The 14,506-nt window shown below is 43.7% G+C and overlaps 1 protein-coding gene across 1 annotated transcript in view; it reads left to right on the forward strand.

The window, feature by feature from the left end:
* The first annotated feature begins 2,790 nt into the window (after positions 1-2,790).
* The window catches only part of SHCBP1 (SHC binding and spindle associated 1), a 29,309-nt gene continuing 17,593 nt past the window's right edge, over positions 2,791-14,506 (forward strand). The window contains exons 1-5 of the mRNA XM_074968682.1: positions 2,791-2,926; positions 5,511-5,684; positions 6,464-6,579; positions 11,145-11,353; positions 12,641-12,733. Of these exons, the coding sequence (XP_074824783.1) occupies positions 2,791-2,926; positions 5,511-5,684; positions 6,464-6,579; positions 11,145-11,353; positions 12,641-12,733 (728 nt within the window). The remainder of the gene's footprint in view (positions 2,927-5,510; positions 5,685-6,463; positions 6,580-11,144; positions 11,354-12,640; positions 12,734-14,506) is intronic.

The following is a 14,506-nucleotide window of genomic DNA, read 5'->3' on the forward strand; positions in this document are numbered from 1 at the left end:
TTGTTCCAGAGGTTTGTTTTGGGCCCACTGTTATTTAGTTTGCATGTAACTGACTTGAGATGCCTTCATTTCCAGAAGTAACTCTTCTAGAACCTAGCCCATATTAGCAGAATGCTACAATGATTTGGAAAACGGGCCTACAAACACAGCTGTAGCACAGTTACAAAATGGTTTTGTAAGCAAAACTGTCCCATCCAGTATTAAACTGTGCTGAGGTACCAACTTCCTGTGTGGTCAATGGTCTGCTCCACTGGACATTGATCCCCTTATTTTTGTTGCCTTTAGTGCTGCATATGATACTATCTGAAAGTATTTTTCTTGGTTGGCTAGCACATTTTTCCCCACTGTAATAAGACTGGGACTTTTCAGCTTGGAAAAGAGACGACTAAAGGGGGATATGATAGAGGTCTATAAAATCATGACTGGTGTGGAGAAAGTAAATAAGAAGTATTATTTACTCCTTCTCATAACACAACAAGTAGGGGTCACCAAATGAAATTAATAGGCAGCAGGTTAAAACAAACAAAAGGAAATATTTCTTCATACAGTTGATCTGTGAAACTCTTTGCTAAAGACTATACCAAGGTTCAAAAAAGAACTAGATAAATTCATGGAGGATAGGTCCATCACTGGCTATTAGCCAGGATGAGCAGGGGATGGTGTCCCTAGCCTCTGTTTGCCAGAAGCTGGGAATGGGCAACAGGGGATGGATCACTTGGATGATTACTTGTTTTGTTCATTCCCTCTGAAACACCTGGCATTGACCACTGTTGGAAGACAGGATACTGAGGTGGATGGACGTTTGGTCTGACCCAGTATGGCTGTTCTTATCTCAGGTACCTTTTTCTCCACTTTTTGTTCCTACCTGTCCAAAATGTCTCTTGCTATAACTAGCGCTAGTTACCTCCTCTTTATCCACATGGTTCAGTAACTGGACTCTTCCTGTTTAACTCTACCTTTGTCCACCTCATTTTGAATTTAACCTTTGATAATGTTGGAGACATTCACTCTAGACTCTTGACCAGTCCTTTGGAACAGTCAAAGAATCTGCCCCCAAACCTTAGACTATCAGGGTTGGAAGCGACCTCAGGAGGTCATCTAGTCCAACCCCCTGCTCAAAGCAGGACCAATCCCCAATTTTTGCCCCAATCCCTAAATGGCCCTCTCAAGGATTGAACTCACAACCCTGGGTTTAGCAGGCCAATGCTCAAACCACTGAGCTATCCCTCCCCCCTATGATCTTTCCAAGGTTCTATATGGAGCCCACCTCAAGAAGAGGCATACAGGGCTTTTGAGTTTGGGGTGAAATTCACTCCTGAGCATGGAAGCCAACTCAAGATTTATGCACAAGTTAAATTCCACTAAAGCCCAATTTTGAGGATGAATTTGATTCAACAAACAAAATGCATTAACTCCTTTGTGTATCAAATGATTTTTTTTGGTGGCAGGTAGAAAGTAATATAACATAGGAAAGAAGACTACCCATTAAAATATTTGAAAGAAGAATGCTGAAACCTAGTGAAGTCAGAGATGGGCTGTAAAAATTGGAACAATTTAGATATCTGGATAAAACCTGTATGAGGAGCCCTAACCATGAGGGTCTTTTATAGCAATAAACTGTTCAATCAGCTGTACATTTAAATTGGAACCATCAGTAAAAATCTCTGGAATTTTTGATTCAGATTGCTCTTGGAACATTATGTTCTTCACATTATGAACGCTTCCCACTTTCACCTAAAAAAGAAAGGCTAGAATCAGGATGTCTAGCTGTTGGCTGATTCTGAGAAACCCATGTTTTCTTCTCCTCCAGACTAAAATACTGTAATGCGTTGCTTGTTAATCTGCCAAGCAGACTGATTACATCTTGTGCAAAACTCTGCTACCTGGATATCATAGAAAGAAGCATGAACATTTTATTGACAGGAATGTGTGGTTTCAGGAGTCTGACATTTCTGCACTGAGGGTGAAATTCACCCCAGTGCAGAGGACCAGCACAAGCCCTCCCCCGTGCACTTAAATCCCTGGAGGCCCAGCACAAGCTCTCCCCCCGTGCCCTTAAATCCCTGTAACGATCTCAGCATTGGGTTTAAGTGATCCAAGTGAATATTTCATTATTGTTAACTGCCATTATAACCGGTCTGACATTTCTGCACTGAGGGTCAAATTCACCCCAGTGCAGAGGATCAGCACAAGCCCTCCCCCCGTGCACTTAAATCCCCAGAGGACCAGCACAAGCCCTCCCCCCTGTGCCCTTAAATCCCTGTAACGATCTCAGCATTGGGCTTAAGTGATCCAAGTGAATATTTCATTATTGTTAACTGCCATTATAACCGGTCTGGTAAACGTCGGCTAGAAGGAAAGGGAAACAGGCCCCAGAGGCCGCTGTGGTGAGTGTAAAGCACCGTACCGCGCTGCCAGCCCCAGCCCATACAGCGTGCGCGGCTGGCTGCAGCTTCACGCAGCTCACCCCGCCTGCTGGCCCCCGCTGCAGCCCAGCCCACCTCGCCCCTTCCCCGAGCAGCCCCCTGGCCGCCCCGGCCATCCGACGCCTTCTGCCTTCCCGCGGATTGGAATCCTGCAGCACTTTCCACAGGTCAACGTTCCACAGGGTTGTCTGCCCGCTGCCCATTGGCTCCCACAACGCCCGCTGCGGCTTGCGACCAATCAGAATCCTCCGTCGTGCTTACATGAGGGACGGGTTCGGTGCCGCGAAAGTTTGAAATTTCCGAGAGTAGGCGGGGCGGGCGGGGCCAAGCTGTCGGGCCGGGGAGCGCGGAGCAGCCGTTCGTCATGGCGCAGGGGGAGCCCGAGCCGCAGCTGGCGGTGCACGGGGAGGAGGAAGAGAAGGGGGGTGGGGAAGGGCCGCAACTGGTCCCGGCGGCTGGCGGTGTCGGGCTGCAGGGGAACGTGCAGGGCCTGAAGCAAGGTACATTCCCCCTCCCCCGTTTGTACTCCCCGGGAGCATATTTCCCCCTGGCTCCCCACACTCCCCCTCCCTTGTACTCCCCCCCGGAATGTGCACCCTGTGCTTTAATAATTCCTCGGTCCCCTCCCCCATACCTGCTCTTCTCCCCCCCCGGATCCGTGGAATGTAGTTTCCCTGCATCCTGCCCTATGGCCCCTCCTAGTCTGCAAGTTACTTTCCAGTCCTACGGTAGCAGCCTTCACTGGCACCGGGCCCCTCGCTAACGTGCCCACTCCGCAGCAGCGCTGGGCCCCGAGTGTGTGAGGATGCACTGAATGCCCCCCTAGGCTCTGATTCCTTGAGACGGGTGAGGTTTGGCTCTTGCCTTTCTTTTCTGTCCCCACCCAGCTCTCCAGTTCGGTGACAAACGGTTGATGTCAGAGTGATAAATTGTAGGAAGATTGTTGACGTCTAAGGGACAGGATCAATGAGTGTATGCGGTGGTGGTGTAGCTTGTCGGGTCTAGGATATCAGAGGCAAGGTTGGTGAGGTATCTTTTACTGGACCAACTTCTGTTTGTGTGAGAGACAAGGTTTTGAGATTACACAAAAACAAGGAGGAGTCCTGTGGCACTTTAAAGACTAACAGATTTATTTAGGCATAAGCTTTCATGGGTAAAAAACCCACTTCTTCAGATGCAGATTACACAGAGCTCTTCCTCAGTATCAGTGGATGTCTGCCTGAAACACTTTCCCAGGGCACTAGCTTCTGTGTCCCTTCACTATGCCCATCAAAACCTGGCGGGTGGTGGTAGGACCTTTGAATTTTTGATCCTGGTGGGTAGGGAAAGTGGGGAATTTTCTTCTCCCACTTCCCCACCAAAGGCTGAAATGTTCCTTTCTGCTGTGTCCATGGTATCTGTAGTTGCAGGTTGCTCATGGGCTGATTTAGCCAGGTATAGAAGTGCTGCTCCTGGCTAGGAATGATCTGGTGTACAGCTGTGCAGTTTGGACCTGTCCTAGACTTTAAAGAGTAATTGTTTTAATGTTTATATGGCTCTGACATTAACACATCATTGATGTGGGTGCAGTGCTGAGTGGGGGTAGCATTCTGGAAGTTCCTTAACAGGCTTGAGGCCACCAATGCAACTAGGAACCTTAAAGGGTATCTACACATGAAGTTGTTCCCCATTAAATCCACGTGTGTGGATAATCCATGTACAGAAGCTGTTTTTTTTTTTTTAAAGGTAAGTTTACAGAGGAAAGGGCAATGCCATTTCTTCTGCTTTGTGATGTATAAAGGCCGGAAAGGTCTTCGTCAGTTTTTTGTTTTTTACATCAGAAGTTCAGATCTTCTCTACACTATAGAAATTCACTATGAATGTTTGGTCCCCACAGAACACTTGTAAAAGGTTTGCGTCCACACACAAGTGATCCAGCTGGGTTACATGTGTCAGCATTTAGAAGTTCTAATAGATTGGGGCCCCACTAAGCCAGGCACTGTACTAATACATGGGAAGCTGCAATACCTGCCCTCAAACTTACAGACAAAACAGGCCAGACAGAAAAAGAAGGGGAGGAGAAACATGCACAGAGATGAAGTGATTGCCCAAGGTCACATCGCAGGTCAGCGGCCAAACTGGGGATGGAACCCTGACTCCCAGTCCAGTGCCTTATCCACTGTGCCTCATTGTTTATAGCAGAACGAGAACGTGTTCAGTCTGTGCTTGTGTGGATGGTACTAGCATGGTTCAGATAAGCCCAGTCCCACAGAGCCCTGTAGCTTTTTCAAGTGTCAGAGAATCCGTTGTTTGTGGCAGGCTTGTGGGGACCTGTGGGCTCGCTGTCTAGAAGGCATTGCAGTTGAAATGGCTGAGCGGTGGAACTTGGACAAATCTGCACTGGCTCAGAAGTCCGCATCACTAGCATGGGCACACTGAACTATTTGTGCTTGAGTTGGTGGTTAGAAACTATTCTAGTCTCTAGTGTAGAAAGCCTGGGGTGACAGGTGAGTTGGTGAAACTAACATGCACTAGAGACTGAAAACTGAACTATTGAGGGGAATATATTTTTAGCTAGATTTGATTTTTTTTGAATGCCTTGTTAAGGCTTATTCAGTGACTAATGAAGGCTTCAGGGTGGGGTGGGCTCAACAGTCACATGTATGTAATTTAACATATCTGCCTTTCAGTTACAAAGTGGATTGCGCACCCTTACAAGAGGTGGACCTTGCCCCAAGAGGTCATCCAGTCAAACCAGGCTTGCCAATCCTGATATTTCTAATGTAAAAAGTAGTTGGGGAAATCCATTCTATTAGCAAAAGCCTTTCAGACATTCTCTATACTACACTTAATGGAAAAAAAAGGCATAATCTCAGTTATAAAAATCCTGTTTGGGCCTATATCCAACAGATAGGGAAACCCTGTTTTGGCAAGTGTGTGTATCCCTGAAAAATGGAAAAGCTAATTTAGCTGTTTAACCACCACTCCAACAGTAAATTAACATATGGTCTAGAGAGGAGGCATGTGTGGATTTTGCACCCAGCCTGGGATAGGAATGAAAGAGTGAACAGTACTTGAGTTGAGGTTGTGACTTTTTTCCTTCAGAGTTGTTCCAAGAAGATGATGACGACAGCTGCAGTGACTATGGGAGTCGTGACAAATCAGGGACCATTTTAGGAAGGATTGTGCCAGACGGGAATGTGCTTTTCCCAGACACATTCCAAACAAATCACCTTTTGTTTTATGAGCGATTTAAAGCCTATCAGGATTACATCTTGGGTGAGTGACATTTCTGCTTCCAAAATTCCCTCTTGTCATGATCTCTGTGGTGCTGCCTTTTCCTGGTGATTCAGTTTTAAGCTGTATGTATTGGTCCTCCTTTTAAATTGCACCATCTTCCATCCATAGCGTGGTAACTACAGAGGATCTAGACCAGTGGCAGAGGTACAGGAGAGGTCAATTAATGATGGAGTTGAGACTCTATAAATATCTTTAACTTTTACATTAAAAATATCATGACATACTTTTAGCTGGAGGACTAGACCTTTTAGCTGGAGGACTAGACCTTGTGGATTTTGACATCAGAAGAGACTGAAGTTTGAAGAATGGAAAGGGGGCGGGATTTTTGATAAGACTAGATAAAACAGTGCCCCCCCCCCCCCCCGCTTATTTAACTCCAGTCACATAACTGAGATGAGACTTGGGTGGTCAGGTGGGCAGTTGCTCTTTTTGTGAAGTTTTTTGCGGGGCTGAGAGAGTACCCTCTCCAGTCCTCTGGTCTGAGCTGTTTGGGGGTCGGGACTGTCTTCTTGTTTGCTGTTTATTCAGCACCAAGCACCACACGGTCCTGGTTTGTGATTAAGAATCCCAGGCACTACAACAATACAAATAATAAAAAGACTGAGCAGAACAAAGTTGAAGACAACTTCTGACATAATAAAGGAACACTAAAACCCCATTATGTTCAGCTTCCCTTTAATTCCTCATGTGTGAACTTGATTCCTTTTGTCCTTTTATTGCATAAATACGTGTTGTAAGTGATTTTAATTTAATTTTAGCTGACTGCAAGGCCTCTGAGGTAAAAGAATTCACAGCTGAGTACTTAGAGAAGGTCCTTGAACCATCTGGATGGCAAGCAATCTGGCGCACTAATGTGTTTGAGGTGCTGGTTGAGGTAAATGTAATTCAGTTGCTAGACATTTGTCTCCAATTAACATCACTTTACTCCACTGTTAACAGGGAAATCACTTCTTTTTAATTAAAGCTGATCGAAAATAGCATATTTTTCACATCTAATTCTCAGTGTGGAGGATAGTGCATTAGGTGAAAAGCTATTTAACTGCTTGCAGTGGCTTGAGTGGTGGTGTCTCTTGGACATGAAAATGCAGGAGCACAACTTGTGACATGTAGAAACTTACCATTGACAGTCACATGAGGTGCAGTTAATTGTTAGTCCTCATGATTGTAATGCATTTTGTGCAGATTGTAAGTTGTTTGGGGCCAGGACTGTCTTATTGTGTGTCCACTGTCTAGCACAATGGGGCCCTGATTGGGTCTGCTAGGCTGCTATACTACAAATAATAATTATCCACCGGACAGCCTCTCTTGCTCTATAGAGCTGCAGCTGTACAGGCTGCATTTTTATTTTACTGGCTGGGCCTTTGTGAAAACAATTTGCAGTCTGGTTCTATGTCTCAGTTTTGCACCTGGTTCTATTGAACAAAAAACTGTTGAACCTATAAAAGCCTGAATTTAAATAGATTTCACCTCCTAGGCACTCTCTGCAGTTTCTAAGACAAGAAAAGATGGTGTCAACATGGAATTTTCCTTCTGTGTTTCCTTGGCCTTAGAAGTTGCTTATCTGTTTGAATGTTTCTTTTTATATTATACTAGTAAGGATGGTATTGAGTTGAATTTTTTTCAAGTATTTTCTCATATAAACAAATCCTGGCATTGAGGTCTTTTGTAATGAGCTAGACCTGCTTCAATGATAGTATCAGTCCTTCAGTGATGTGACTTCAGGGCAGGGGTTGGCAGCCTTCGGCACGCGACCCAACAGGGTAATCAGCTGGCGGGCTGTGAGACATTTTGTTTACGTTGACCATCTGCAGGCACGGCTGGCTGCAGCTCCCAGTGGCCGCGGTTCACTGCTTCCGGCCAATAGGAGCTGCGGGAAGCAACAACCAGCACGTTCCTGCGGCCCGTGCCACTTCCCGCAGCTCCCATTGGCTGGGAGCAGCGAACCGCGGCTGCTGGGAGCTGTGGGGGGGGCTGTGCCTGCGGATGGTCAATGTGAACAAAACATCTCGCGGCCCGTCAGTGAATTACCCTGATGGGCCGTGTGCCAAAGGCTTCGGACCCCTGCTTTAGGGCCACGCAGACATTTGAACCACTGGACGGATGCAGAGGTATGCAAAAGGGCTTGAGAGCACCAGCTGCTGTGTGCTGTCCATATGAGACTTTGTCGTGATTTGGGTAGTTTAGGATTTGCTGATGCGGCACTTCACGTTTTCTGGTCAGGAAATGGGTTTTCCTGGTGTTAGGGGCAGATGCCTAACGATGTGGCCCTCAGTTGGGTTTCTCCCAAGGTGGGTCAAGCAACTACCAGCCTTCCCAAATGACAATTTGGTCTTCTCTACACTGAGGTTAACTGGCAAAAATGTCCCACTGTTGCTAACCCCTTTGGAATACACTAGTGTTTAACAGCATCTGGGTTACATGGAGGAGGGGGTTTGTGCAGAGAGGCAGGTGACTGAAGGACTGTAACTGGGTGACATGGAGCTGTAGTTTCTGGTCTAAGAATGGGGGCTCTTTTGGAGATCAGAGAAGGAAGCAAATCAAAAGATGTGGGACATCTAAGGGATGATGCAGGGACAATGGGTGAAGTCCCAGAAGACTGGAGAAGGTCAAAATAATACCTGTCTTCAAAAAAAGGGAAAAGGAGGACCTGGGGAATTGGAGACCAGTCACCCAACTTTGATACCCAGAAAAATACTGAAACAAATTATTATACAATCAGTTTGTTCAAACCCAGGGGGATAAGAAATAGCCAACATGGTTTGGCGTGATTTGCTCTTGACAAATCTAATCTCATTTCCTTCTTTGACAGTGTCACTGGATAGGGTGGAAGGAGTAGATATGATGCATCTTGATTTTATTAAGGCTTTTGACACATTTCCACATGGCACTCATACGCAAACTAGGGAAATTTGGTCTAGATGAAATTACTGCACAATGGTTAGAAAAACTGTACTCAAAGAATGTCTACACAGCAACTGGACACCCGCAGCTAGTCCATGCTAGCCGATTTGCGCTCACAGGGCTCAGACTATGGTGCTGTTTCACTGCTGTGTAGACTTCTGCTGTGAGATGGGAGAGTCCCAGAGTGCCTGAGCCCGTAAGCCTGCGTTGCCTGGAATGGGTCAGCTGCAGGGGTCTACTTTCTGTGTAGACATATCCAAAGAGTAGTTATCATGGCTTGCTGTTAAACTAGGAGGACTTATCAAGATTTGCAGGGATGTGTCTTGGGTCTGGTATTGTTCAATGTTTTCATTAATGACTTGAATAATGGAGTACAGATTGTCTCATCTGCAAATTTTATATGAGTAATGTTGAGAGGGTTTGAAAGCACATTGGAGTACAGGATTAGAATTCAGAATAATCTTGATACATTGGAGAATTGGTCTGAAATCAACCAGATGATTTTAATAAATATAAGTGCAAAGTACTACACCAAAGAAGAAAAAATCAAATGCACAGCTACAAAATGGGGAGAAAACTGGCTAGGCAGCAGTACTGCAGAAAAGTATCTGGAGGTTACAGTGGATCACAAGTTGAATGGGTCAACAGTAAGATGCTGTGGCAAAAAAGGCAAGTGTCATTCTGTGGTATATTAACAAGTGTCATCTGTAAGACCTGATCTGTGCTTAAAACTTACGTCGACAGCTGTAGCGCTCAGGGCTGTGAAAAATCTGCACCCCTGAGTGCCATAGCTATGCAGACCTAACCCCTGGTGTGGATGCAGTTAGGTCGATGGAAGAATGCTTCTGTCGACCTAGCTCTCATTGCTCCGGAAGGTGGAGTTCCTACTATGACACAAACGCTTCTGTCACTATAGTCTGTTTATACTACAAGGTGACAGTGGCAGAGCTATGATGCTGTAACTATGCTGCTATAACGCCTGCAGTGTTGAAATGACCTAAGACATCCTCTGTCCAGTTTTGGACACTACACTTTATTAAAGATGTGGACAAAACTGGAGAGTCCAGAGGAGAGGTTTGGAAAATGTGACCTGTGAGGAAAGAATGAAAGCACTGGATATGTTTAGTCTACAGAAGAGAGGGCTGAGTAGGGGGGCATAAGTCTGTAGAAAGCTGTTATAAAGAGGACAGTGATCATTTGTTCTGTGTCCACTGAGGATAGGACAGAAAGTAATCTGCTTGGCTTGCAGAAGGGAGATTCAGGTTAGCTACTAGGAAAAACTTCCTAGCTATAAGAATAGTTAAGAACTGGAATGGGGAAATTGGAGGTTTTTAAGAACAGGTTAGAAAAACCTGTCAGATGTGATCCTCATATTGTTTGTCCTGCCTCAGCACAGGGGCATGGACTTGGTGACCTCTTGAGGCCCCTTCCAGCCCAGCTTGTCTGATTCTATGATGGAGGTGTAGGGGACTGTGAGCACAGAGAGGAATGGAAGCTGGGACAGAGGGAGGCAAGCCTAGAGCAGGATGTAGAAATTCAGCCTTGTTATCTGAATGTAAAACCTACACCAGTTTTCTATGTATTAAGGTTTTCATTAATAAAATCCTCCCCCTCTAATCCCCCTGTCTCAGCCAGGTATAATTCCTCACTGTGTGCACTCCTGCTGCTTATGGCCATGCTAAAGTCTGCAGGACTCATAATGCCTCTCAGCGCCACCTTGCCTTTGTGTGAACCTTCTAAATGAATCTGATTTTCAACTTTTAACTCTCATTTAAAAAAGGGAAATGCTATTCCCATCCCATACTTACAACACCTGCAAGTAAACTGCAATCTTCAAATAAGTAGAAACATGCAAACATGTTGGTGTTTGTCTTTCTAGAGGAGCAGAAGTTGTTCTTGTTTTCCAGCAACATAGGCCTGCATTTGATCAGCTTTGCCCTCCCTAACTTAGAGGGAAAGGATTGACATGCTTTAGGATTCCCCATGCCACATTTGGTCCTTGTTGAAACACTTTCCAGCCAAAGGGCATGGCAGCCTACTGGGCTAAATATGGGATTAGTGCACAGGAATTCTTGCTATTCCTGGCTCTGGCTCTGCCACTGTGGGCTGCTGCAAGGCCCTTGGGATTTTTTTTTCAGAGCACCCTCAGCTCCAAGTGAAGTCAATGGGAGCTGCCAGATACTTGGCATATCCAAAAATCGGGTCCTTAACCCTTGCCTCTGTAAAAAGAAGATAGTAACTTCCTGTCCTCCCAGGGACATTGAGGCTCAGTGTTTGTACAGTCCTTTGAAGATGGAAAGTGATGTATGTATATGTATGTATTTGCTGAGCAGTGAAGCTTGTTTTGGGGTTATAATTTCAAATATACATGCGCAGACATTTCTGGAATAAAATGCCATATGTAGTGTTTAAAAAAACTTCATGCTTTAATAAAGTTGCTGATTGGCTTCTATAATAAGTGTGTGTGTGTTTTGGCTTTTCTGGTTGTATGCACTGTTCTGTCTAAAGCCACCCTAATAGCTGTGTTATTCATATCAGGTTTTGGATGTGGAGTATTCCGCTCTGAAAGCAGTGGTACGGCTTAGTGAGCCTTTCTTGTGTGACTCCAGTGTTAGCACCTTTACCTTGGAGTGCATGCAAGAGCTCTTGGAGCTGAAGAAGCATCAGTTACCAGTGCAGGAGCTGTGGGTTGTGTTTGATGAATCAGGAGAGTTTGACCAGACAGCCCTGGCCATAGAGCATGTCAGGTAGGAAAATGTTCGTAAATGGCTAATTGTCTCCTGAACTATTATTTCTTTAATTTTAAGAGTCAGATAGTTTAGGCATCACATCTGAGCTACAATAAATAATGTGTATGGGTTTCATACATGCAACTACAGTAAAAGAAGTTGTTAGTGTCCATTCAGAAAGAGCTTTTGGTATACTCCCATCTTTGTGAATTCTTGAGACCATTCCTGGGGCTATGTTGACCCGGGTTTTAAAAGTAAACCTGATGGTTGCTAGCCCAAGAACTAACCTGAAGGACCAGAAGAAAAACACCAGTGTTGCTATGTCACAAGGAATCAAACGTGCATGCTGGGTTTCATTGTAGCTCATTACCAAATAATTTTCTACTAAGTTTAAAAGATGTAACTCGCTCTGTTCCTTGCTTTTACTAGACTTTCTCACCTCCTCCCTTCACTGCACTTTTTCTGCCTTTCCCCTATAATTCATTGTGGTGTATCTTTCCCTGCAATGTTTTCAGTTTCTTTCTTTTCTCTCCCGGATTTCTCTCTCTCCCTACTGTGTGCACACTACATCTCCCTTATTTGCTGTTTCTCCAATGTGTCCCTGATCTACATTCCCTACTTATTTTCTAGCTCTTCCTTTAAGATTTTTTCCTTTCCTTTCCTTTCTTTCGCCCCCCAATACACACACACTTCATAGGGTTTAGAGAAATTGATTAGTAACAGCCACAAGGACTGAACTTGAAGACTAAAACTAAGGTGAGGGGCCCCACTCTCCAGGACAGTGTCCCAGTGAGAAGGCAAGACCCTGGATGCTGCTCCTGGATCCTGCTTTTGTAATGGCTAATAGATGTTTGATCAACTCAAAGCCCAGAAGGAGCATTTGAAGGGTGAGCATGCTAAACTTAATGTGGAAAGTGAGAGGAGGCAGTGGAAGAATTTGAATTGGAGTGACACATAGCAAAATTTTCAAAAATGCTGAAGTCAATAGCAATATAAATCCCATTTTCAAAAAGTAACTTAGGTGCTTAGCATAACTTTAGTCAAAATGAATGGGACTTATGCTCTTAAGTCATTCTGGGCATTTTTGAAAACTTTACCCATAGGGTTTACAGCGGACAAGGAATATCAAGAAATTCTGTGTACTGAATAGCTTGGAGGAGGGTGATATGGGAATTAGAGAGGTGTAATATTTTGAGATGTCTTCCTCAATTTATTGCATTTTTATTTTCAGTCCTAACTTTTGTTAAAGTGACTGGGCTCATCGATGGACAGCGCACTCTTAACTACTTGCTTTTATTTCAAAAGGTTTTTCTACCAGCACATCTGGAGGAGTTGGGATGAAGAGGATGAGGATGACTTCGATTATTTTGTCAGATGTGTTGAACCTCGACTGAGACTGTAAGTGACTTTCTTTAACATTTAGTTTAAAGAAGGCTGGAAGGGGAAGCTTTGGAGTAGTGACCGACAAAACAAAATTCATGCAAAACTCTTTGCAAAGCAAGGCTGTTGCAGCTTCAGATTACTATCAGTTGCTAGAAATCTTTTATTTGGAAAGAGATCTAGGGGAAACCAACAACTTCATTGCCAGTTATTTTCTTCTTAGCCTTTTTTTTTTTTTTTTGGCACAACCCTCTTCCTTCCATTAGGTGGCGTTCCAAAACCAGGTATAGCCTCTTTCAAACATAAGACTAGTTTGACTTCAAGTGTGAAGTGTAATCCTAATTAAGATGAGTGTGTGATGCTCAGAGACCTCTGGGTGTGGAATAAGAACCCAAATGGAACAGAATATAGAGGAAAACTTAAAAGAAAAACCTAGTGATGCTGAAGGAGGCATGTGTATTCTTTCCCCTGTAGGATTACGTTGTATTAGGTTTTTCTGAATGTGGTTTTTTAATACCATTCAGCCATATGGAACTTCAACAGCACACAAGGGCACGTTCTGGAAATATACTAGAAACTCATTTTTAAATACCTGAAATGAATCACTGGAAAGTAGCTTTACCAATTCTCTAGGGCTTTTTCCTCATATTTGACGATATGTCAGTCCATTATTTCATGCCTGTTTTCCTCAATCCATTTTTTTTCTGCATATAATTATTTAGAATAGGAATTCAGGAATGCATATTGCATGCCAATCTGGTTTTGATACGAAGATGACTCTGAAGTGGTGAGTCTTTGAAATGGAGTTCATTATGACAGTTCAGTTTCATGTTATACCTGGGCCATGTTGAGCTCATACAAAACTGGGAGGAAATGTTTTGAGGTCTGGAAATGTAACATGGAAATACTTCTTATGTGTTTATGCTTCTACATTGCCAGCAGATGGGGAGGCAGAAGGAAGGAGTTGCTTTTTTTCCTTGGAGGAAAAATACTTTGCATCTAATGAAACAGGAATCTAATCCCATTCAATCAGACTTTTTTTAAAGGTAGCTAATGGGCTGAAATGGGAGTAGAAGCATTTTTAGAGAGAAACCAAAAGGGAACCGTAATGCTTCAGCTTTGTATTGCAATGAAGAGTAAATATTTTCCTTTCTCATTCCCAACACTATGCTTGAAGCAAGCCTGTACACTAAGCCACATTGAAGTTAATATGCTCTTCTGCTCTGATATAAGCACTGGTGTGTCAACTGATAAATAGCGGTAACATAGCCTTCTATCCATGCAGAAAGCAATGCTTTACATTCTTATTCAGAAGGTCTCCTGTGAGTTTAAATTAAAGCAGACAGTCCTCGCACTGCAAACTTTATCAATGATTTTATTTTCTTTATAAATATAAGTTCTGGTCTTGTGAAACAGCTAAACAATTCTATGTAAAGTATTTTATTGAAGGTTGGTAAACATTTAGTTTTATAGCAAAACCTCAGTTACAAACACCTCAGGATTTGAGGTTGTTCGTAACTCTGAAATGTTCATAACAGTGTTAAGTTCTTTCAAAAGTTTACAACTGAACATTGACTTAATACAGCTTTGAAACTTTACTATGCAGAAGAAAAATGCTGCTTTTAACCATCTTAATTTAAATGAAACAAGCACAGAAACAGTTTCCTTACCTCGTCAAATCTTTTTTAACTTTCCCTTTATTTTTTTAGTAGTTTACATTTAACACAGTATTGTACTGTATTTTCCTTTTTTTGGTCTCTGCTGCCTGATTGCATACTTCCGGGTCCCAAT

The sequence above is a fragment of the Natator depressus genome, chromosome 12 (genome assembly GCF_965152275.1).
Source record: "Natator depressus isolate rNatDep1 chromosome 12, rNatDep2.hap1, whole genome shotgun sequence".
NCBI lineage: Eukaryota > Metazoa > Chordata > Testudines > Cheloniidae > Natator > Natator depressus.